Consider the following 22,856-nt stretch of genomic DNA (forward strand, 5'->3'; position numbering starts at 1 on the left):
TCTGGGGGGGGGGGGGGGGGTGCGGCGTGCGAACGGCGGAGTTTGAGGAGCGGAGGGCGACGCGACACACGGCATGGCGGAAAGAGCAACGAAACCGGTGTGTTCCCACCCCCTGTTCTACATACAAAGAACCCCCATCCCAAAGCTAGATCCTCCCAGACATACGCCAAATCGCCATCCCTATTCTCCTGCACCACATCTTCTTCCTACCCAAGTTCTAACACTATTGATATGACGTGCATCCTCAGACCGCTCCATTTCGCTGGGGTTTGGTGCAGCGAGATGTGGGATACATAGTGCACGGGTTGATGGGCGATATTGGGTGGTGGTGGAGGGTGTTTTCGCTTGCCCCCGTTTTTCGCTATGCAAGGAAATAGTGGATGTTTTTCTCCTACTTCCGCTTCTTACTCGGCGCCCCGCCCCTATCATCCTGCGACCGCGGCCGTTTCCCGTTGCTTGCTGCCGGTTCAGAGCCCTTCATTGCGTCCGCCTATGAAATCCATATGAGAGAGGGAGAGAGGAGTCAGAAAATCTGCTCCACGCGAAGCATTCAAACCCCTTATCTTCCACACGCACGACTACGCAGCGCCCATCCCACCATCCATGGCGATGGGAGCTGGTTCAACACACATCCCAGTCATGTGATATATTACCTTAGCAGCCTTCCTCTCCAACTCATCCCAATCCTCCCCACTCTCATCCTCACTCCCACTCCCACTAAACTCATCCTCATCCGAGGGATTGCCGCCGCCTTCAGAGTACCCCTCAGAGTCATCGTCGTCGTCAGACTCGGCGAAATCGGATTCGTCCATCTCGAATTCCGAGATTTCTTCTTCGCTGTCGTCGTCCTATATGACAAAAAAAGCAGGGGGGAGATGGAAGGGTGAGTGAGTGGGGGAGAGCAGAAAGAGCGGAAGGGGTGACCGCAGAGACATACATCGGAAGCAGGCTGCAGGAAACTCCATCCGCCCGTTTCAAAGAACCCGGCCGGGTCCGCAATCACTGTTTTCATGATCTGCGCCCAGGAGAGGTTCGCGGGGCCTTCTGTGAAAGGGATATCCACGCCACTAAAAACCAAAATCAGCAAAGGCATGTGGTCGGGAATGTGGACGCAGCGCAATACGCACTCCAACCACTCCTTGATATTATCCAGCTGCTTGACGGGGATAGTGTTGATATGACGCACGGGCTTGTTGAAGTCTTTGAAGACAAAGACCATGTCGAAATTCTTCAAGCCAAACTACAACAAAAACTATCAATCAGGCCCCGATCCCACTTCCGAAAGTCAAACACCCCCGTCTCATTTTCGTTCTCTCTCCTGCAAAACGCACCTGAACCCTCTCCAAATGCACCAACTCAATATCATCCAACGTCAGCACCAAGTTGGGTATATCCGTCAGATGCACCAGACATTCGGTGGTGGGCTGGATCAACACGAGCTGCCGGCTGAACACGCCTTGGAATCCCAACTCCCTGAATGGAATTTCTACATTGATCTGGCACTAAAAAAGAATGAAAAGGACAATCAGTTCCCCCATCCCCAAATTGTCAGGAATCCGAAAGGATACGCACAGCATCCTGAATCTTCTCCGCAAACCCCTTAAACTCCTTATTCAACCCTGCGCGTCGTCTTCGTTCCTCCGCCTCCATCGCAAGCTCATCCTCATCGCCGTAATTGACTCGTCGCGCCCGTCCACGGTTGCCCGTCTCGTCGAACCCGGCGTCGGTGACCTCGCGGTAGAACTGGACGTCCTGTGTCTTCTTTTTGCCAATCATGATGGGATTTTTGAGGTGGAAGTGGAGGATGACGATGAGCTCGTGGTCGCAGGGTTGGAAGAAGATGTGGCGGATGTTAGAGAAGAGGACGTCTGGGTGGTCGAACGAGCGCCGTTAAAACACCGTCATCAGAAAGGGTCGCTCCGATCCCCACCCAACTCACCAATCTTCTGATTATTCTTCAACTGGCTCACATATCTAATCCCATTCTGATGAATCTCCAGATCCCCGGGAAACCGTCTATCCACCTGCGGCCTCGTGAACACCTCCGGCAACCTCACCGGCCTGCGCCCCCTAACCTCCACAAGCATATCCTGCTCCACAAGATCCGCCTTCTCCTTCCGTTCCACATCCCTCTTCTGCGTATCCTTCTTCAGGTCATTGATCTCCTTATAGATATCCATGAAACGGGCGGTATCGGATGATCGGAAACTGAGGGCGCGGATGAAAGTGGCGTTGGGGTCTTCGAAGGGTTGGGATAGTTCTTTTTTGCCGACGCCGGGGGTGAGGAAGTTGAAGCGGAGGTAAATATAGTCTTGTTCTTCGGATTTGGAGACGTTCTTGAGCGTGGAGATGTGGAAGGGGACCGGTTGGCCGTAGAAGGGAAGGATGATGGATTCGTTGCGGTGGTCGACGAAGATCTACGCAGCCCGGGGTTAGAACACCTACCATCGGTCTCCTCATCACTTCGCTGCCAACTTACCTTCAAGTCGGTAACCTGCTTCGGCAACTGCGCCTCGGTCTTGTAACTCGCGAACTTCTTAAACACCTCCTTCTTCTCGCCTCCATCAAGGTCCTCCCCGTCCTGGTACTTCCGCAGCCCATCCGTTTGCAACTTTTCATGTAAGCTCTTCTGGTGATCGTTTCGGCGGGATTCGTTCTCTGCTCTCGTCTAAGGAGTCGAAGAAAGTCAGCATGGCCCATGGCGATGACGCAGATGCACTTGATTACTCACATCCCCTTGTAACCGTTTCCCCTTCCGTTCAGGTAAATCTTGCGCAACGGACGCGCGAGCGGCGCGGGCGGCCGCCCCGTTTTTGACTGGCTCCGCTTTGACCTCCTCTTCTTGTTCCTCCTGCAACAAACACCCGCGGTGAGCAGACACGTTTCGATGATAACCCATGTCGCTGAACCTACATCGAAGTCAAAAGACACATCCGCCATCTCCTTCTTAACGTCCGTCAGCAAGACAGGCGCCTCGCCAGTCACCATTACCGTATCAGCAAGCGACAGAGCATATCTAAAACAAGGGCAAGAACGACCCGGGTTAACGCCGCAGTCCTTTTGATCCACAACGACGACATTCACAAAACATACGTCTTTCCCCTTGGGTCGCTTGCTCCCGGGTTCGAAAGGTTCTGGAACCCGACCATCACACAGAGCGTCATCCCTGCCTTCAACTGGGAGTGGTGCTTCGGGGACAAGACATAACTCGGTTCCCTCAGTTCGATGCCAACCTGAAATGAACCGCCGTCAGCTTCACCGGCCCATGATCCCTTCCCCGTGGAGCAAGAAATGTGGCAACTTACACCCCAACCACAGTTCTTGACAAAATTCTGCTGCAGATCCGGGCGCTTCTGTCCGATGTAGGACATGGCTGCTTTGTAGACATCGCTGCAGGAGACGCCTGCTTTGATGGAGGCAAGGACGTGCTGTTGCAGTTCGAGGAGGAATTTGTAGTTCTTCTCTTGTGTCTGCGTAGGAGGAGTAGGAGTGTGAATATCTGAATCAGCAGTACGATAAAAATGAGTGTCGCGCAAAACACCTACCTTATTGGCATTGGTCATGTAAGTCCTGGCGATATTGGAGCAGTAGCTCTTATACCGGATGCCAAACGACGCAATGATGGTTCCTTCATGCAATGGCTCGTTGTTGCTCATGGCACTAAGTCTGAGGTCGTACTTTCCTCCGCTTTGGATGATGGGCGGATAACACCAGTCTACTTCTTTTTCCCATTGAATCTGCGAGGAAGAAGATAAATGCGTGAGCTGCGTACCCTCACGACCGGCAGTGCAACCCGAAACACCCATATACATACATCATTGGTCGGAAGCGAATATTTCCTCCGCACATCCTCACTCTCAATGACTTTCTCCAACGCATTCGTCATCTGCTCATGCGTCATCTTCTTCCCCTCCTCAATAATCTCCATCATCTCAAGCACAAACTGCTTCTTCATGATAAGCGACGACAACCGCGACGCCGTTCGCAGAAGTTTGATTTCAGTGTCTTCTTTCACAGCGAGGATGTTGGAGACGCCGTTAGATACGTCGACGTTTTCGAATTTGCGGGCGCTGTTTTTCAGCGCGGCCGTCCATGCGTCGACCATCTTGCCCTGGAAACGGTCTTTGGGGAATCCGCCGAGTTTCTTCCCAGAGAAGGATTTACCGAGCAGGTCGAGGAGGGTGTTGACGGCTTCCTGGTTCTGGGTTTCGTCTTTTGTGCGTTTGAAGATTTCGACGGGGATGGCGCCTCGTCTTGTGAGGGGGTCGAGGAGGGCGGCTTTTTTGGGGCTGGTGTGGAAGATGGCCTTGTCGGCGGTGATGAGGAGGATGGTTTCCGTGAACTCGTAGCCGAGGAGCCAGGAGTGGAGCACGGAGCTTTTGAGGAAGGTGAGATCGTCGTCGGCTGCTCCGACTACGACGCAGAGAGCGTCAGCGTCTCCCCACTCTGGTGAGCCCCTGGATGCCTGTAATTTGAGAGATATCTGAGCACGGGGTTTTGAAGTGAGCTATGCGCAAAACTTCCCTTACCTTCCAGTCCTGCATAAGGAGACCCAGCCTTCTCTGGAAGGTGTCAACATCTATTTCGATCGCCATGGCTGTTGCTCAGTGGGTTCGGAGTGGGTTTGGAGTGGGTTCGGAGTGGGAGAGTCAAATTGCCGAACCGAATAAAACCCCAGAGAGAAGGGGGCGACTTGACCTGCGGGGTGCCGACGTTATAAGCTATGCTGTATGCAACTGGGTTGGGTTGTGGGGGGAGTGGCCAGAAGGGATCGCTCACCAAGTCCGAGGGTTCTGAAGTGCACCTTGCAAGGCTAATATATGAGACTGAGCGCCTTCTCTTTCCGCCCCCAACGCGTCCGAAACCTCCACAGATTCCAAGTCGCACCCGCAAGCGTGTTCTCATGTGGCCCTCGCTTCATCCATTGCGCAATCCGCGTGCAAGAAGCGGCAGCACTGCAAGAAGCCTTGAATCGAGTGAACCAGGCTGCTGTCAATGAGTGAGTGCTTGGAAGGGTTTGACAGTGCCAACACTTGAACGCGATTACTTATCGTGTTCGAATCGCCTTAAACAACGTGGTAAGTAACACCCACGCCGCTCGCTCAATCGACCGACCTCCCTACTACAGACGTCCAAAAAAGGCTTCCCAGCAGCATCGTCCCAACCCTCCCGCATCCCAAACACCCCAAAATGGTCGCACAGACAGCAGCCGCCTTCTGGTTCCCCGTCCTCTACATCTTCGGCATAGGCTGTCTATTCGCCGCCTACACCCGCTACAACAGAGCAAAGCAACGGTCGCAACAGATCGCTCGTACGTATCTCACTCCCTCCCCCAACCCTCACATCCCCACGATCCCCCACAACTCAACTCACCCCCCTTTCAGAATCCCACGATGACGGCTATTTCCCCGCGCACACAACCCGCTCCCAATACAACGAGCTCGCGGAAATGTTTTCCCCCGAAGACCCGAACGGGATGAAGATCCTGATGGCCGGGCTCATCAAGAGAGCGGTTATTGATGTTCAGAGGGCTTTTCAGATTAGGGAGGAGAAGCCGCCGTTGCAGCAACTGGTTAATAAGGGGACCGTGGGGGAGGATTTGCTGGATAAGTTGGTGCATGCTGAGCAGGAACTTGATGCCGAGATCAATGAGGTGCGTACGCGAGCGTTAGCGAGCGGCGAGCGCAGCGAGTCTAGTGTACTACCGAGCGGAGCAAGCCTAAGCGAGCGTCAGATCTTTTGCGAGCGAAGCGAGCACCACATCAAGGCCGGCCGAACGCGCGCGACTCCCCTCATCCCATCATCCCTCTCCCATCCCGCATCCCTCTTCCGTCCACTCACCCACGCACGCACCTTCTGATTCCGCAGGTCATGGAAGAAGCCGAACTCTACCGCACGGGCTGGGGCAAATCGATTTTCCAAGAAGCCTCCCAGCTGATGCAACTCCAAATGCAGCAAGAAGCCCAACTCGCACAGGCCGCGCAGCGCGCCGACAACCCCAACGCCGTCGCCCAGCCATCCCACAGCCATCACGGCCACTCGCACGACCATGGGCATGATCACGACCACCATGGACATTCTCACAGCGACGAGAACACCACCCCGACGACAAGCACGGAATCCCTCTCCCCGACCGCCGAGACCGAGGAGCAGCGCAGGCAGCGGTTGGAGGCCGAGCTGTTGGCTGAGGAGGAGAAGGAGAAGAAGAAGGGGGGGAAGGGTGCGGGTGGGGGCAAGGGGGCAAATGCGGGGCAGGGGGGGAAGGGGAAGGGGAAGAAGAAGGGGAAGTAACGGGTGGGTGGGTGGGGAGATGTATCATCGTCGGGGTCAGAGGGGGTGACCATACGCAGGTTCGGTCGGTGGGATCTTAAGTTAGGCGTTGAGGAACAGAAGAAGAAGAAAGAAAGAGGTGGGAGAATACACCCGACAAATTCAGTGGAAATTTCCTTGAGCGTGCGGTTCCCCCGGTGGGGCATCACCTCTGTCTTCTGCACCTTCACTCTGTACCATAACCCCCTCCAACCACAAAAACCCATTCATTACAAACCCCCCCAAAAGACTGTTTGTTTGTGTTCCCTATCCGGCGTGTATTCCATCCCCCCCCCCCCCCCCAAAACTCAATCAACAAAGGGTATGTATGTGCATCGGATCCGCCGTGTGTATGTATGTACATTCGGGCCCCCACGCCTCGTCCGTCCCGTCCGTCTTCACAGATGTCCTTATTCCCTCCTCGTTGTATCCGAGAGGTGCTGTCGGGTTTGACGGGGTATGTGTTTTACAGCTGGGATGCCTTGACGGTACTACTGTTTGATACCGCAATTTGCGTCGGTGTGATGTATGCGCGGGCGGCGACGGCCCGAGTGGGGCGGGGTGGAACGAATCCGGGTGGTGCTGTTGTGAGCCGTGAGGGCGGGTGGGGTGTTGGCCTCGTTCACGTTTCGTAGCAGAGCCAAAAATTCGTGTACTGAATGGACCGGGGGAGGGGAACAGAGGCACGACCGCAATCAGTCTTCCATTCTACCGCAAAGGTTCCGGGAACTTTCGGGGCTCACACACAGTCCACATACCTCAAACCGCACCTCCCCCGCAACGCCCTCCAAGCTCCTCTTCTCATACCTCCGCTCCTTCACACCCATCCGTTTCCTCCACAACCCCGCCACGATCTCGCTCTCGCCGCCGCCTGCCCCGCCAGGCCCCAGATTGCCCATGCCCCACGCGCCGGTGTACCCGTTCCCCCACGTCGCCAACCCCGCGTTCCCCGCGCCACTCGCCCACCCGTCATCCTCAAACCACGCCTTCCTGAAATCCCAGCTCAGCAGATACACGTCCCCGCCCTCGTTCTCGACCGTGCACATCAGGAACGATCCGCGGGCGTCGAGGGTAAAGTCCGTGATCACTTCCGAGGGCCGGATCGGGTGCCCGATCGTGGCTTGGAAGGAGATCGATTCCGATAGGCGGTAGAGGAGTGTGCCGGCTTTTAGGTCCCATACGCACATCTGCGGGGGAGAGAGGGAGGGAGAGCAGTTAGGGGAGAGGGGACGAGGTCGACGGGGAGGGAGATGGTTACTCACCTCGTGACAGCGAATCCCCCGGGTGACGAGGATATTGTCGTACATGGCGAGCACGGTCGGGTAAGATGTCGAGTCGAATTCTTCGCGGTGGTAGTGGCGGGGTTCGGAGAGGGTGTGGGTGAGGGTGCCGTCGAGGCGGGAGATGATGAGGAAGACTGTGTTCTGCAGAGAGTGGTGGGGGGTGAGCACATAGACAGGCTTGTGCATGGGTGGGTGGGTTTGGATTAACGGATATGAGAGAGTGAGACGCACCTCGAACCCACAAACAATATGGTCCCCCCACACCGCAATCTTGACCTCCCTGGTCAACACCGACGGCTCGACCCCCGCAAACTTCCTCACATCAATCTTCCTCAACCGCGTATGCGTCTCCACATCCCACACATCAATCACATTATCGTTGTTATAGCTCACGAGGATATTCTCATGCGTCGCGCAGTCCAGCACGTCGACGCCGCGCATGACGCGTATGCAGGACAAGGTGGTGAGGTCCCAGATGCGCATGGTGGCGTCCTCGGCGGCGGTAACGACGAGGTTGCGTTGGTTGGTTGTGAGGGCGATGACGGAGGCGGTGTGGCCTTCGAGGATGTGCGGGGTGTGGCCGTCGACTTTGCAGACGGCGACGTTGGTGTTGGAGATCCAGATCATGTAGGGGCCACAGAGGCGGAGGTTGACTGCGTAGCCACTGTGGAGGGTGTTCGAGGGCGATCGTTTAGCGTCGGTGTGGAATGAAGGCAACTGGGGACGTGAGAGTCGTTTTCCCTACCTGCCAGCAGTGGTAGGCTGCCCACAATGCAAAATATACTTCCTCGGCCTCCTCGCATAACAATGCCTCCGTTCATCCACCAACTCCTGCCGCTTCGCCCTCTGATCCAGATCATTGATATCCGCAATCATCCGGAACCTGTTCTGCCCCGTGTACAGGTTATGCCGCTCCTCAAACATCGTCTTCCAATCCACATCGCGTGGGATGAAGTAACCTGGTAGGGCGGGATCTGATGTTGTGGAAGGGATCCCCCATGTGATGGTGCATCGCTGCCGCCAGAGTGATTGCGAGTACTCGGTGCAGATGGCGTAGAAGCGGTGGGAGACGGATTCCATGCGGCAGAGCGAGGATGGATCGAGATGCCGCATAATGGCGAGGAGGATCTCTTCGGGTAGCATCTATTTTTGTCGCATCTGGGTTGGTCTTCATTCATCTCTTTGCACGTACAGCATTCTCCCCCTTGCGCACCGGGTTCACGAAAGCATACTCACAGTCATCTCAGTCTGCCGAGTCCGCGGATGGTCGGCGACTCTTAGCCGTTTCAGCGCGTTGGTGAGGTTCTTCTCAGGCTCTGTTGGTGGTGCTTGAGCGCGCCTGCCATTGATCTCGCCATCCCCATCCTGAACGCGATTGTTTGCTTTGCAAACCTCCGCCAGTTTGTCCAGTACGCCATAGCAAACCTCCTCTGGGAAACGGCTATCCAGTAAGTTCAGAATGGATTTTATTCTTTCCGCCTCGCTTTGCCTTGTGTCCCCAGCTACAGATCGTAACTGCTGCAGCGTCATGGCCGAAGCATCCTCGGCCGCCGTGACATTTTGCACCTGCCTTTGGCGACTTGCTGACGCGGTCCAGCTATGTAACGAGGGAGGCGGGGTGGGAGACGATGTTCCCTGTGGGGAGAAGCTGCGTTGCTGGTGGTGATTGTAGCGATCCCGCCCGTTACGGGTCATGGTAGGGTCAGCCTCTTGGGAGCTCGCACGATGTTGGACAGGCGTTGTTCGCGCAAGAAAGTGGGCGGGGATGACTCTATATAGAAGCAAAGTTCTCACGACGATATCTGGAGACTGTTGCAGCTCGCGCTCTCCTTACCGTTGGCTGGATGTCGTTGGCTGGTAGCTGCGGGCGGGCTCTGATACTGGATTACAGTAGTGTGGGGTAGCGGGCAGCATAGGGTTTACGGTTCGTTGGTTGCGAGCAGGTCGTAATGCTCTCTTCACTTGGAACGTCGCGGTCTCTAACTGTCTCTAACCGTATGTCACTGCTCGGAATGCTGCGTATGTTAGCAGCGAATAACAAGCAGCTTCAAATCATACGCCCCGAACAAGAAGCATTACACACAGCCCGCCCTCATGTGCTGAGCGAGAGAGTCGCAGAGAGAGAGAGAGCGGCGTCCCAAAAGACTCCCCAAAAAACAGGCTCGCGTGAAAAACTAACCCCAAGATCTCTCAATCGTCAAGCCTCCCATCTGGACTGGTGGTCCCAACTGCTACCGAGTGAACATGTCATTACGGAGACGGGCAGCCGGCGGAGGCGGCGGCAGCGGAGGTGGCGGGGAACCTTCGCTCCTAGAGAGGTTCAAGGGTTTTGACGCTTATGCGAAGCCTATCGAAGACTTTCGCATAAAAACTACTTCGGGCGCGATAGGTAGGAAAAAAAAGAGGAGAAAAGGACTGTCAAGGGGGTTCTCACAAACGGGTGGCTAACTTATTCCACTCAACAGTGACTTTGGCCTCAGCGGCTGTCATTGCCCTCCTGTTGCTGTCCGAATTCATAGACTGGAGGACTGTCACTATGCAGCCAAGTCTGGAGGTCGATAAAGCTAGGAATGAAAAGATGACAATTAATCTGAATGTCTCTCTGCCTCATGTGCCTTGCTATCGTAAGTATCGCCCCACCGGAGGGAGGGAGGGAGCGCGAGCGAGCGGGTGCTCGAGGACTGGGCCGTAAGGACCAGGAGATCTTGAGGTCGCGAGCGATAGCGAGGAGAATGCTTGAGAATCCGAGGGACAGGGGGCAGATTGCTTGAGGGTTCCGAGCGACAGCGTGCAGAAGGCGTGCTATAGCGAGCGACAACTGGGCTGTAGGCCCAGGAATGCTTGAGGTGTGAGCCATGCGAGCCGCGAGCGAAAGCGAGCGATGGTGGTTTCGCTCGTTGCAGGGATGGTTCGGTCTGGGAGACGAGACCGACAGGCCGAACAGAGCGAACGCCTTCTGGTTTGCCATGGGAGCCTGAGCGATAGCGAGCGCGACCATCGCAAACGCCTTACGCGAGCGAAGCGGGCCAAAGGCGCAATGCTTCCCCTAACCACGGTCCTTAGCGAGCCTCAGTCAGCGTCACCTCTTTTAGTGAGCAAAGCGAGCTACGCCTACGCAGCCTAACATCCTCGGCGCGAGCGGAGCGAGCAGGGTATCGTTTCGACCACCCCTCGTTCAATGAACCATCGCTTCGGAGATGGTGGTGTTTAATGATGGTCACACTCATGAACGTTCCAACTCTCCCAGTTTTGAGCATCGACGTGATGGATGTCGCAGGCGAGCACCAGAACGACGTGGATTCGACCATCTACAAAATGCGGTTGGACCCGACCGGGCGGCCAATAGAAGGCAGCCGATCCGACATTGGGGACAGCACGAAAGCCGTCTCGAAAGCCGCCGAGAAGGCCAAAGATCCCGATTACTGTGGGAGCTGTTACGGGGCCAAATCCCCGGGTGGGAAGAAATCTGCAAAGGGGGAGGAATGCTGCAATACGTGTGATGAGGTGCAGAAGGCGTATGCGAACGAGGGGTGGGGGATGAAGACCGAGACGTGGGAGCAGGTGCGTTGACCATCACCACCACCATCGCACACATAGGATAACGTCCCAACTCACCCCCCCATCTCACCCCAGTGCATAAGAGAACATTGGGCCGAAAAAGTCGCCAACCAATCGCACGAAGGCTGCAACCTCTGGGGCCGTCTCCAAGTCAACAAAGTCGCCGGCAATTTCCACCTCGCCCCCGGCAAGTCCATGTCGCGGCAGAACATGCACGTGCACGACCTCGCGCCGTACCTGAAGGAGAAGGATCTGGATTTCAGTCATACGCTGCATTCGCTGAGCTTTGGGAAGAAAGTGGAGTTTGTGAATCCGTTGGATGGGGTTTCGAAGAGTACTAAGCAATGTGAGAATTCTCATTATTCTACTGTCTGTTCCCCCGCTCCCTCAACTCACAATCCTCGGTTTTGTTTTTCACAGCCTACTTTATGTTCCAATACTTTCTAAAAGTAGTCAGCACACGCTTCACCTTCCTAAACGGCACAAATGTCCGCACCAACCAATTCTCCGTCACCGAACACGAACGTGACACGACCCCGAGCGCACATACCGGCGGCCTCCCCGGAGTCTTTTTCAACTACGACATTTCACCCATGGTAATGTCCTCGCATCCCGTTTTATCGTTGTGTGATATGCACTCACGATATTATTTTCTTGTTTAGTTGGTGATGTACACAGAATACCAAAAACCCCTCTCGCACTTCCTCACGGACATCTGCGCCGTTGTTGGGGGCGTGTTTACGGTAGCGGGGATTGTGGACTCGTTTATTTTCACGGCGGGGAAGCAGTTGAGGCAGAAGATGGAGTTGGGGAAGAGTACGTAGAGGGGGGCGGGAGAGAGACGATTTGGGCTGCACTTGTTGTATCTTGGGGAAAATGGGCGCTGGCAAAACACCTCTGCTATTTCCCTATCACAGGATTTTGGCTTCGTTTTATGATGCATGTGTGACAGGACCGTACTCCGTCTGTGTACCACCCCTCGTTACTCCAGACCAAGGCCCCTTCGGTTGTACTGTACTCACCCACGGAGAGCCCACCCCGTCTGCCCTTCTCATGCCCATGAGGGGTTCCCTTCGCCGTAGGTTTACGGGCAACCATTTGCAGTCTTCTGAACATGTATGGCCAAAAAAGGGATTTTTGGCACTAGCGGATGAGATGGGATACATTATTGCCAACGCCTCTACATCCCCAGTGTTCATTAGTCCATCCTATAACATCTGATGCTACCTATCCTATGTCTATCCTATGCCTACGCAAGCTAGCTACCCTCAACGCTCTACCCGCAGCTCACTTTCCACAGACCAAGTCCCTCAGTGGCTCTCTCTCTCTCATCCTCGGCCTCCTTCAAATTCAAAATTCACCCCGCCTGCCCATCCCCAAAAACCCTCTCCCAAAACTCCGCCAAAAACTGCACCGCAGCCGCATGCGGCTCCAACGGCGCCACACATCTCACGCCCACATCCTCCCACCCGCCGCCCGTCTCCGCCTCCCCCTCCTCCTCCCCCTCCCCACCCTCCTCGTCCATCTCCCCCCACGGGCTCGCCCCGGCCCCGAGGACATTCAACCCAAACGGGGAAATAAGCACAGGCGCCTCCGCGTCGCGGAACCCGGGGATCGCGCGCAACACCGGCTGCGAGACGTCCCGTGTCGGTGGGGGGTGTTTGGACGCGGTGGTGGGGCGCGGGTAGCGGGTGGGGAAGAGGAGCGGGGCGAGGGTTGCGGCGATGTGCGGGAGCGGGGGGGAGGTGAGGGGGAGGGTTGCCAGGCTGCGGAAACATATCGGGGGGGGGCGGGTTCTGGTTAGATTCGATTTGCGGGGATTTTTGGAGGGGGAGGCGGGGGGGCGTACGTACCGGTGAATGTGGCCGATGACACCTTTTGCGTACAGGTACCGTGGGCGATCGAGGGTGTCGAGGAGGTGTTTGAAATCGGTGATGAGCGTCTCGGTGGGTCGTAACCCATCCCCTTCAAAAAAAAAAGAAAATCAATCATCCACCCACCACCACCCGCAGCCCTCACCCCCCCCCCCCCCCCCCACCCCAAACTCACCAATCGCGCCAACGATCCGCCTCCCCACCGCGCCGCCCACAAGCCCACACGCCTCGAGTCCCTCGCTCTGCAAATACGTCTGCAGCGTGCGACACATCCGCGCCACCTCGGCGGGTTCGAATACGAGATCGGGCGCCCATTTGCCCGACCACCCTGCCCGCGCGAGCCCGATGGCGTCGACGGAGCGGAGGTGGTGCTGGGTAAGGATGTCGGTGTGGGTTGTGTGCGCCGAGGCGAGGGTTGTGAAGTCTGGTATGTGGGGGGGAGGGGGGGGGGGGGGGGGGGGGGTCAGGGTCTCGTTTTAATGGGATGCGATTTTTTTCTTACCTTGGAGGAACTCGGTCCGTAGTTTATGCGCCGGGTTGTGCGTCACTTCCCCCTGCTCCTTCTCCTCCCCTAACGCCCCCAGCCGAAAAAAAAGATCAGCCCCAGCAACTCATCCCCCCCCCCCCCCCCCCTCAAACCAACCGCACCTTCATCCCCATCAAAAAACGTCATCTTCCTCGCCCTCGGCGGTCTCGACAGCCTCAGTTCCGGGCGTAGCGGGGGGTTGTACAGCAGTACGGGGGAGATGGGGTCGTCTTTTGCGGCGGGGGAGGGGGACGGGTGGATGCTTTGGCGGTGGCGGGAGGGGGGGCGTTGGTCTTAACGAAAACATCCATCATTAGTATATCGCCACGAGGGTTGGAAGGGGCAGATATGGGATGGGGGAGCCGTACCTGTGTCGGGAGCGAACCGGACTTTATGCTCGCCCTCGGGTTCTGCGGGCGCGTCGGGGGTGGGGTCGGTTCGGCGGTGTGTTTCGTCGTCGTCGTCCCATTTCGCGGATTTCTTTTTGAGGAGGGGTGGCGGGGCGACCGCTTTCGCTTTCGCCTCTAAATGAGCACAGGCAGGAGAAGACGAACGGGGGGGGGTCAGCCATGGAACGGTGGCATTTCTCTCTTCCCGACTCCCAGCCCACAACAGCAAGATTTGTTTTGCCTTACTCATGCGCAGATACTCCTCCCTAGCAACCGGATCCATGCCGCCGGGGTGCCATATGGGCTTCTCGCCCTTCTCGCCCTTCTCGTTCTGGAATTTCACGCTCATCGCGCGCTGTCGTTTCTTCACCGGCGGTGCCGCGTTGCTCTGTTCCGGCAGTACCGGCGGTGGGATCTCCGTCGCCGTCTCGGGATTCTGCTCACTCTTCTTCTTGGGCATGACGCGGTGGAGGGTTGACGGGCCGGTGATGACAGGGAGGAGGGTGAAGGAGAATTGTTGTTGGAAGGTGGCGGTGGCGGGTGTGCGCTGCACGACGCCCGCGCGGCGGCGGTCGGGGTCCAGGCTGGGGGTGGTAGCGTCTTTAGGGCCGGGGGGGAGGCGGATTTTGAGGATCTTCGGTGTCGCTGTGGGTGGTGCTGTTGGGTCGTCGGTTGGCGTGTCGGCCGTGATGGACTGGGATCCGTCGGTGGAGGAGGGCGAGGTTGATTTGGTATCCGTGGTATCGAGCTCCCGGTCGATGCTTCTCCCTCGTGCCCCGCGATCGATATTCCCCGGCTTGGAAGCCGCCGGATTCGTAAAGTTGCTCGTACTCCTCGATCGACGAAACCCGCCCGTCGGCCGTTTCCCGCCCGGCTCACTAGCGCTATTCGGAGAGACAGTCGGACCCTCCCACGGCACCATCGTCGCGGCGCCAAACGTCACCGCTGGCATATTCAGATTCGCCGAGCTCCGTGACCGTGACCTTTGCGTGGAGGTTGCGCGGGGTGGCGGGGCGGTGACTTTGTCGGCTGAGCGATGGGTGTGCGGGCGGGTGTAGGTGTCGGTGTCGGCGCCATCGATGGAGGTTGTCGCACCGCGGGGAGTGTATTGGGAGGGGTCGGGTTTGAGGGTGTTGCTGGCGTAGGCGGCCATACCGGTGCCGAAAGATTTGGAGCGGGATATTTTGCGTCGGCCGGTGTGGGTGAAGGGTGGGGTTTTGTCCGGCCCTGCGGGGAGGTCGGTTGCGAAGCTGACTGTTGATGCCATGGTGGGATGATCCTTCACACAATGGCTGATGTCAGTCGGCGTTCGTTGAGTTTTTGGGGTGCGAGGTGCCTAGAAACAGCGGCCGCAAACAGAAGACACAGAGGGAGGAAGGTCGCCTGGAAGCATCCAAATTGACAGTATCCAAAACAGGCGGCGAGGATTACGTCAGCCTGTCACTCTCCACACGCCCCTCTCAGTCAGACAGCGAGCCACCGAGAAGCGCGTCGCGAGCCCGTCAATCACTGCTCTCGTCGAAATTGCAAAACCATAAAACTTCCGTAGCATGTTTCGGCGGCCCTCAACATGAGTATGATTGTAATGAAACTTGTGAAGTAGGGTGCAGTACAGGAGTGGTAACCGTAGCAGCTTCACCAGGGAAAGCTACGTAAACTTCTTCTAATTGTTGTGCGGTCAGTCTGCCAAGACAAAACGCTTACCCGGACCCATCGCAGCTGCTTTCTGAGATCCATGCACAACACTCCCCCATCTCAGGAATGCGGCTACTTCAGGCGCTTTGGTTCGGATTTTTTATTGTCTTGGCATAGCACAGAGTAGTTCGTTTTCCTTTTTGAAAAACACCCGGAGCAAACGCTCCCATCAGGGTTCGAACTTGCGTATTGAAAAAGGTATAGAAAATGGGGGTACCGCTGTGCGAGCGTCCGAAGCCGAAGGTAGGAGTTTGCTTTCGATATCGTATGCGCACGCTCGAAGCGCACCTACCGACGACAGCGCCGACAACGACGTCGCATACGATATCGAAAAGAAACTCCTACCTTCGTGCGATGCTCGAGACTCGCACGGCGATGGGGATCTGGGGGGAGAAAAACGAAAAAGAGAACAAGGGCACGAAAAGGGGGCTATCGTCGCGCCCGTACACGACCGCAGGAGAGCCTACAACATACGCACGTCGAAAGGGCAAGCCGGTGTACAAGAAGAGCTCGAATCGCACGCGGGAGAACATGGTACCCGAGAAGAAGCTGGATATCCAGTACCTACCCATGCCACCCTTGAATACTTTGAGCTGGGTCCTCCGAGAGTTTCTGAGGATCGGAGAGAGCTCCGTATGCTTGCTCGCTTCTAACCAGCCACAATCCGAAGCCGTTCGGCCGTGCGCCAGCACATATCCGCTTGCTTTTCCTCTAGCGCTATCAAAGCCTGCCGTAAGTTTCCGATATTTGGAGGGAATACATGGGTTAGGGTATTTACATGCAAGACGAAGCCAAACGCGTCGAACTGATGGGCGCGTGTGAGGGAGCGCTTCTCTGACGTGTAGCCTTTCTCGCAATCGCTGCAGGTGTTTGGGAGAACGACGCACGTAGCACAATCGAGCACGCCCCCCCCCCCCCCCCCCCCCCCCCCGGACTCCTAGAGCACCTTGCTTCCTCAAACACCTCAAACCACCCAGTCTAGTCTCCCCCTCGGGCCAAAAAAAACCCACTCCAAAATGCTTTCGGGAATGCAACGTGAGTTTTGTGGGGGTGGAGTAGGGACAAGGGATTGGCTGTTTGCGAGGAGGCGGATGGTGTCGAGAATGAGGTCGGTCCAGAGGAGCAGAGAAGTACGCATTCTTTCCTTGATAACGAGGGGATACGAGAAGCTGCGATAGAGAGTCAGGTATCCGAAGGGTCATGTGAGACTATAGAAAGCGAAGATGGGGGGAGAATCGTAGAACGATATATACTCGCAGCATGGGCTCCAATCGAGCACAGGACACGAATACCCCTACGAAGAAGCCATACCAAAACCTCCGTATCTCACCCTCTTCATCCTCCACAGAGTTCGGAGCAGCGTCCATAGCAGCCGGCGCCCTCTTCTTCGCTCTCGGTGTCATGCTCCTCCTCGACAAGGGCCTCATGGCCGTCGGCAACGTGCGTATCGTATCCTATGCCCCCCATGATCCTCCCATCGCACTCCCCCCCCTCCCACCCCATCCCCCTCGGTTCCCGTCCCATGCCTCCCCCCAGATCCCATCTAACACCCCCTCGCCCGCAGATCCTCTTCCTCCTAGGCCTCCCCCTCCTCCTGGGCCCGACGCGCACAATTGGCTTCTTTTCCCGCGCCGACCGACGGCTAAGCACCGCGTCGCTTCTCACCGGCATCGTGCTCGTCCTCGTCAAATGGCCGTTTGTGGGGCTGGTGTTGGAAGGGGTTGGGGTTGTGAATCTGTTCGGGTGAGTATTGTTTTCGGGGGCGTTACGGAGATAGGGGGGTTTGATTGAGGCGTACGACAAGTTTGGCTGACTGGACTAACCGACCCCGTCTCCGCCCTCAGCCCGTTCATTCCGACGATCTATGGCTTCGTCCGCGGGATCGTAGGCCGCTACGTCGGCGTATGAATCCCACCCCCAAGACCCGCATCTGTACATATCCCATCCTATCGCATGTCTGTCTTCTCCCCCGTCTCGGTCCATGTGATGCAAAGCCTACCATCCCAAAGCATGTAAAATACTACTGCCATCCTTTTTGGGCGGAAACATGGGGGCGCTAACAGTGCAGTGCTTGATGAAGCGGGTTCCCATCTGGCAAACCACTTTGAATTCGAAAAAACCGATCTCAATGAACCCTGGGTCTTTGGGGTAGAACACATGCGTGTCGTTGGAGGACAGACCGACTTGGGGAAAACGTGCGCGCACCATGATCATCTGAATGGGGTTCGTTCAGCCGCCACGTTCTTCCCAGACAGCAGCCAAACCGAGACGGGACCCCAGGTTTGAGACGGGGAACTGCGTATAGGCAGGCGCGCTACTGTATTGTGCAGGACAGTATGTGGGGTGGTAATGCATTCGCCTGATGTTTGTTGCGCGGACGTGGTTTGTCCGCCTCGGGGAATCAATCGAGAGGGCTCAAGGCAGCCGTTTGCCCAACCACCACCCCACCCACGGCGCCAAAACGGCCCGCACCCGAAGACTACATACCATAACATGCCACACAATATATTACCGCCGCCGCACACCCCCCAAAAAAAAGGTTACAGAAAAGAAATAAAAGAAAACAAAACGCCGGGGAGAAAAAAGGAATAACAAAGTATACAAGAAAAACAAAGTGGGGAGGAGAGGGAGATCCCTAATGTTCTACGACGCTACCGGCCAAATGTCTCTACCATAAAAAAAAAAGTCCTACCAACTAAAGTACGCTCTATTCCCCCTGTCCCCCCCCTGCCCCCCCCCCCCCCCCGGCCCCCCCTCCCCCCCCCCCCCACACACACACATCTACAGATTCATACTCGTGTGTCCCTTCACCTCCGTCTTGAAATCCATGTCCTTATGGCACACCTTCGCGTGGTACTTCAGGCCGTTCAGGTTCTTGTACTTCTTCCCACACCCCTGCACGCGGCACCAGTACGGTCTTAGCGCGATCTTGATGTCCTGCGCGTGGGCGGCTGCGAGGCCCGGGGAGAGCTGGGAGAGGCCCAAGGGCGAGAAGAGGGGGAGGTTGGATGTGAAGGGGAGGTAGGGGGCCGGGGTGAATTGTTGCTGGCCTTGGAGCGCGGCGTAGGGGTAGTTGGGGTGTTGTTGCGGGTGGGTGTTGTATGGGTGGTTGTGGTTGTGCGGGTCGAGTTGGTGGGTGTAGAGAGTGGAGGTGTGCGGGGAGTTGGGGGGGAGATAATACGGGGTTGCGAATTCCGGGTGCGCCGCTGCTGCTGCTGCTGCTGCTCCCATGTTGGCGTGGGGCATTGCTGGGGAGGGGTGCATGTAGTCGGAGGGGGAGGGGGAGGACGTGCGCGGGTGGTTGGGGTGCGGGGCGGGTGTGGCGGCGGAGAGGAGTGGCGAGCCTTGGGAGGACATGGCCGAGGAGGCGGCGGCGTGGTGCTCGTAGTCGAGCTCGCAGTTGCCGTGCTCGAGGTGGTATTTTAGGCCGTTGGAGTTTTTGTAGACCTGCGGACATGAGAGAGATAGAGAGGGAGAGAGAGAGAGAGAGAGAGAGAGAGAGAGAGGGGAACGATGTCAGCCTCGTGCTTACATCCACAGTCCGGCATACTGTGCTGACGCTTACCTTGCTACAAAACGGCTTCGGGCACTTATACTTCTTCCCCGGGGTCGCCGCACCCTGCGCGTACCCCTCGTCCCCTCCCTGTCCTTGTCCCTGCTGCTGCTGCTGCTCATACCCCCACTGCTGCTGCGCATACATCTGCTGCTGCTGCTGCTGCTGCTGCTGCTGCTGAAACGAGCCATCCACCGGTGTGCTCGTCGGTCTCACGGGTGCTTCAATCTGAAAATGATGTTGAGCGGGAAAGACAGGCGGGGTGTTTGATCGTTGGATGTCAGAGAAGGCTGCGTGGCGGGGTTGTGGGGCGTACAGCATGGGGTGGGTGGGCATGAGGGGGGAGGGGTGGGCTTGTTGGTTGCCGTCGTCCTGTAACCGGAACTGCTGTTGTTCTTGTTGTTGTTGATGTTGTTGGGGTCGCTGGTGTTGCTGGTGGGGGGAGTTGGCGAGGTGCGGGATGAAGAGACCGGTGGCGTTGTATGCGATGCCGGTGTCGGAGCCCTGGATGGGGTGTTGGACTTGGAGGGGGGAAGGGTGGTATGGGTTGTGGGTTACGGCCGAGGGTCCGTTGTAGTGCCGGGGGACGCCGAAATCGTTGAAGGGCGGTGATGGTGTTGCGGAGAAGCTGGAAGCGTCGGATTGATCTGACTGTGATGTCAGGCCAGTGTTCCGTTGGCCTGCTGCCGTCGGTGCTGCGTTCTGCGCGTTCCCGTTCGCGTTCGCATTGGCTGTCTTGTCCTTGGCCGATTCGGGCGCAGCTGGTTTAGCAGCACCCACGGCGGCAGCAGTACCGGCGGGTTTAGCAATCAGCCGTCCGACATTCGCAGCCGCACGCAACTTCTTCCCATCGTCCATCGGCAGGTTCATCTCCACAAGCGACGGAGCACGGGGCCGTTTCGAACTTGCCAAAGCCCCGCTGTTTGCCGAGTCCATGTACGTATGTTGTTGTTGTTGTTGTTGGTACGCCGCATCGTGCGCAGAGGGTTCATGTAGTTGCAACTGTCGTATACCTTCACCGATCATGGAGATGTATGGCGACGATGGTGCCTGTGATGGGACGCTTATGCTGCTTAATGGGAGAGACACGGGCGCATACGAGATCTTTGGGGCGTTTCCAGATGCCTCGTCTTCCTCCTTGATCGTCTCCAAGGCTTGCGGTAAATGTTGGGCGACGTTGTGAGCGACTCCAGCGCCTTTCGTATGGACAAAGCCGTCAAGGGCGTCATAGTCGACAGCGCCGGGTGGAGCGTCCAGCATGGAGTAAGCGGTTGTGGTAGCAATCTCGCCGCCCCAGGTATTGACATTCACGTGCACGGTCTCGTAGTGAGCAAGCAGTTCATGCAGCGACGGAAAGTGGGCGCCGCAGCACTCAAAATCCTTACAGAACTGCGACTCTAGCTGTGAAATTGAGGAGCTGCTCATCACACCCCCACTGGCGGGTCCGTGACCACCTTCACCACCGAAATTGTGGGCTGTATCCTCTACGTTCCCTGTGTTGGTAGTGATGAGGTCTATCCCGCCGAGGGAAAGAGTGCCCCCAAACGAGGGTCTCCGTGGCCGCGTTGTTGCGCTTCCGCCGAGAAAGTTGAGGGTGTCGAGGACATCGAGGGTGAAGGGGAGTGGGTTGGAAAGGGAGAGTTTGCGGGAGTGCGAGGCTCGCCTGGCGGAGATATTATTGTTGTTGTGAGACATTTGGGAGTAGTCGTCCATGGGTTGCTGCTGACTACTGCTGTTGTTGCTATTGGCGAGAGGCCTGCTCTCGTTCCCTTTCGTCGCTGTCGTTGGGGCGTTGTTACTCCGCATGTTGTGGTGATGGTGACCTTCGGCAGCAACGTAGCCCGAAGTGACGACGGGGCCACCGTGCAAGGAAGTGGACATTTTTCCCTTTCGTTGCGATGCTCTCTCTGTGTCTCTCTCTGTCTCTCTCTTTCTCTGTCTGTCTTTCTGTCTCTGTCTCTCTCTGTAAGTTTTGCTCTACTTCCGAACACTCAGCCGACGAGTATTATCCGCGTTGTCGTCGTTGTCGAGGAAAGATGCCGACCCGTGAGAGTGTTTGCGGTTGTCTGAGCGAGAGGGCGTGCTAAAGGGAGCAAGGGAGTCTTTTGCCGACGAAGGAAGGAAGGAAGGAAGGAAGGGAAGGGGAAGGGAAGAAGGACGAGGGAGGAGACGGAGTGAGACGGTTGGAGGTGCGAGAGACGAGAGCAGCGAGAGAGAGCGAGAGAGTGCCTGTCTGTCGCAAGGAGTGATATCTGTCTGTCTGTCTGTCTGTCTGTGAGTGAGCGATATCCCATGGACTATGGGCATGTATTCTTTCCCGCTGCTTGTTGGTGCTTGCCTCCTTGCCTGGAGCGAAAAGGCTTTCTGTGCAAAAGGAAAGTAATTCCTCCCTCCCTCCATACATGGTACAGTACTGTAGTAGGAGTAGTAATCACTCAGATAACGGCTACCACGGGTTCCCTCGCAATTTGATTAGGCCCTCTAATCAGCCATGGTGTTTAGGAAACGAGGCGCTTGGCTAACTCTCTCTCGGAGTGAGAACCCCCAGCGGAACAAAAAGTCACAGGCCCCCCCAAACTAACCTCCCCCCCCCCCCCCCCCACACTGACACGCGCGCCGGTTGTAACTCCAAACTCCAAGTCTCTCCACACTGTATGGTCTTGCAAAAGGCGTCCCCGATCCACAACCATCAACCAGAAGGGAGGAGGAGGAGGGGGGGGGACAGTCACTTGTCCCTCCCATATGCGGCGTGTGCGATGTCGTGTGAGGAGTTATACGACGCCCGCGCCTCTTGTGAAACGCGCGCCGCGATAAGGGGGGACGGGGGACGGGGCGTTCGGCCGCAATGCCAACCATCCCCAATCCCACCGGTACCCGTCTCCCTTGCGTAACCGTACCAACAACCAAAATGGGTTCCTGAAGAAAGCTTGGACCGTGGCCTCGAAACCATTTGTCGAACAATGGACGGGGGTTCCTCACACGGCTAAATCACGTGCAAACTATTACACTCAATTTAAATCGGTGGTCACAAATCACAGATCGGAGCTTGAAGATGGATTCAAACGATTCAAACGATTCCGAGCTTGAAGATAGGGGCGGCAGATGGTCAGGTTAACCGTGGTCAAGCCATGGCGCGGTCTGACTAGGCTACGGTTTGGCTAGCAAAGTAGCAAGCCATCAGTTGACTTGGCTACAAAGTGGCAAGTCATGGCTTGACCACCGGTTAACCGGTTAACCAAGATTACTGCGATGACTGCGATGATTTGGCAGGGTTAGGTTTAGGGTTACATTCCCTTCTAAGCCCATTGTATATAAATCTGTCAAAGGAGACTGTCAGATTCTTATGTAAGCTTAACCATGGTTAACCACCGGCAAGCCGTGGCTGGCCACGACTTGGTTTGATCACCACCCTCTTGACCACCCGGTGGTCTGGCCACGGTGTCTACGTAGTCAAGCCAAGTCAAACCAAGTCAAGCCATTGCCGCCCCTACGCCCCCATATGTAAGCAGCAAAAATCCTCGAACGCGCCTGGTACGAAAAGAACAAACATATCTTCCCTGCGAGCCGCTGGGAGGTGTTTGACGCGCAGAAGGATTATGGGAGTTATACGGTTAAGGATCGGACTAAGGAGAAGGGTGGGGAGGCGGCGTAGGGATGTGGGTGTGGTGG

General features: G+C 56.7%; 7 protein-coding genes across 7 annotated transcripts; 4 read left to right on the plus strand and 3 right to left on the minus strand.

Moving 5' to 3' along the window:
- Positions 1-3: 3 nt before the first annotated feature.
- On the minus strand, positions 4-4,790 carry EV422DRAFT_531840 (FACT complex subunit-domain-containing protein). Its single transcript, XM_053070489.1, has 15 exons — positions 4,530-4,790; positions 3,815-4,465; positions 3,546-3,737; positions 3,306-3,470; positions 3,094-3,233; positions 2,914-3,016; positions 2,732-2,851; positions 2,480-2,668; positions 1,940-2,417; positions 1,573-1,868; positions 1,332-1,502; positions 1,128-1,240; positions 938-1,067; positions 654-848; positions 4-490 (listed from the first exon to the last, which is right to left on the minus strand). Exons 1-15 carry the CDS (start codon positions 4,593-4,595, stop codon positions 392-394), a joined length of 3,108 nt encoding a protein of 1,035 aa, XP_052924923.1. The 5' UTR covers positions 4,596-4,790; the 3' UTR covers positions 4-391.
- A 572-nt stretch (positions 4,791-5,362) lies between these two features.
- Positions 5,363-5,954, plus strand: EV422DRAFT_80679 (uncharacterized protein). The gene has a single exon (XM_053074412.1). It carries the CDS (start codon positions 5,450-5,452, stop codon positions 5,858-5,860), a length of 411 nt encoding a protein of 136 aa, XP_052924924.1. The 5' UTR covers positions 5,363-5,449; the 3' UTR covers positions 5,861-5,954.
- Positions 5,955-6,596: 642 nt separating this feature from the next.
- EV422DRAFT_531843 (uncharacterized protein) lies at positions 6,597-8,765 on the minus strand. The gene is made up of 5 exons (XM_053070490.1): positions 8,338-8,765; positions 7,824-8,256; positions 7,572-7,733; positions 7,068-7,496; positions 6,597-6,964 (listed from the first exon to the last, which is right to left on the minus strand). Exons 1-5 carry the CDS (start codon positions 8,733-8,735, stop codon positions 6,932-6,934), a joined length of 1,455 nt encoding a protein of 484 aa, XP_052924925.1. The 5' UTR covers positions 8,736-8,765; the 3' UTR covers positions 6,597-6,931.
- A 1,071-nt stretch (positions 8,766-9,836) lies between these two features.
- Positions 9,837-11,974, plus strand: EV422DRAFT_568107 (endoplasmic reticulum vesicle transporter-domain-containing protein; the record flags this gene model as incomplete). The annotated part of the gene is made up of 6 exons (XM_053072612.1): positions 9,837-9,981; positions 10,058-10,216; positions 10,840-11,153; positions 11,226-11,496; positions 11,571-11,746; positions 11,813-11,974. 6 exons carry the CDS (start codon positions 9,837-9,839, stop codon positions 11,972-11,974), a joined length of 1,227 nt encoding a protein of 408 aa, XP_052924926.1.
- Positions 11,975-12,662: 688 nt separating this feature from the next.
- Positions 12,663-15,288, plus strand: EV422DRAFT_531851 (uncharacterized protein). The gene is made up of 7 exons (XM_053070491.1): positions 12,663-12,916; positions 13,004-13,115; positions 13,200-13,448; positions 13,527-13,595; positions 13,673-13,843; positions 13,919-14,074; positions 14,186-15,288. The coding sequence occupies exons 2-7, from the start codon at positions 13,010-13,012 to the stop codon at positions 14,995-14,997; spliced, it is 1,563 nt and encodes a 520-aa protein (XP_052924927.1). The 5' UTR covers positions 12,663-12,916; positions 13,004-13,009; the 3' UTR covers positions 14,998-15,288.
- Positions 15,289-16,894: 1,606 nt separating this feature from the next.
- On the plus strand, positions 16,895-17,542 carry EV422DRAFT_568109 (Golgi transport protein-like protein; the record flags this gene model as incomplete). Its single annotated transcript, XM_053072613.1, has 3 exons — positions 16,895-17,074; positions 17,199-17,377; positions 17,479-17,542. The coding sequence occupies 3 exons, from the start codon at positions 16,895-16,897 to the stop codon at positions 17,540-17,542; spliced, it is 423 nt and encodes a 140-aa protein (XP_052924928.1).
- An 840-nt stretch (positions 17,543-18,382) lies between these two features.
- On the minus strand, positions 18,383-20,100 carry EV422DRAFT_531858 (uncharacterized protein). Its single transcript, XM_053070492.1, has 2 exons — positions 19,200-20,100; positions 18,383-19,081 (listed from the first exon to the last, which is right to left on the minus strand). Exons 1-2 carry the CDS (start codon positions 20,055-20,057, stop codon positions 18,416-18,418), a joined length of 1,524 nt encoding a protein of 507 aa, XP_052924929.1. The 5' UTR covers positions 20,058-20,100; the 3' UTR covers positions 18,383-18,415.
- Between the last annotated feature and the right edge of the window lie 2,756 nt (positions 20,101-22,856).

The sequence above is a fragment of the Fimicolochytrium jonesii genome, assembly GCF_025526975.1.
Source record: "Fimicolochytrium jonesii strain JEL569 chromosome Unknown EV422scaffold_14, whole genome shotgun sequence".
Classification (NCBI taxonomy): domain Eukaryota; kingdom Fungi; phylum Chytridiomycota; class Chytridiomycetes; order Spizellomycetales; family Powellomycetaceae; genus Fimicolochytrium; species Fimicolochytrium jonesii.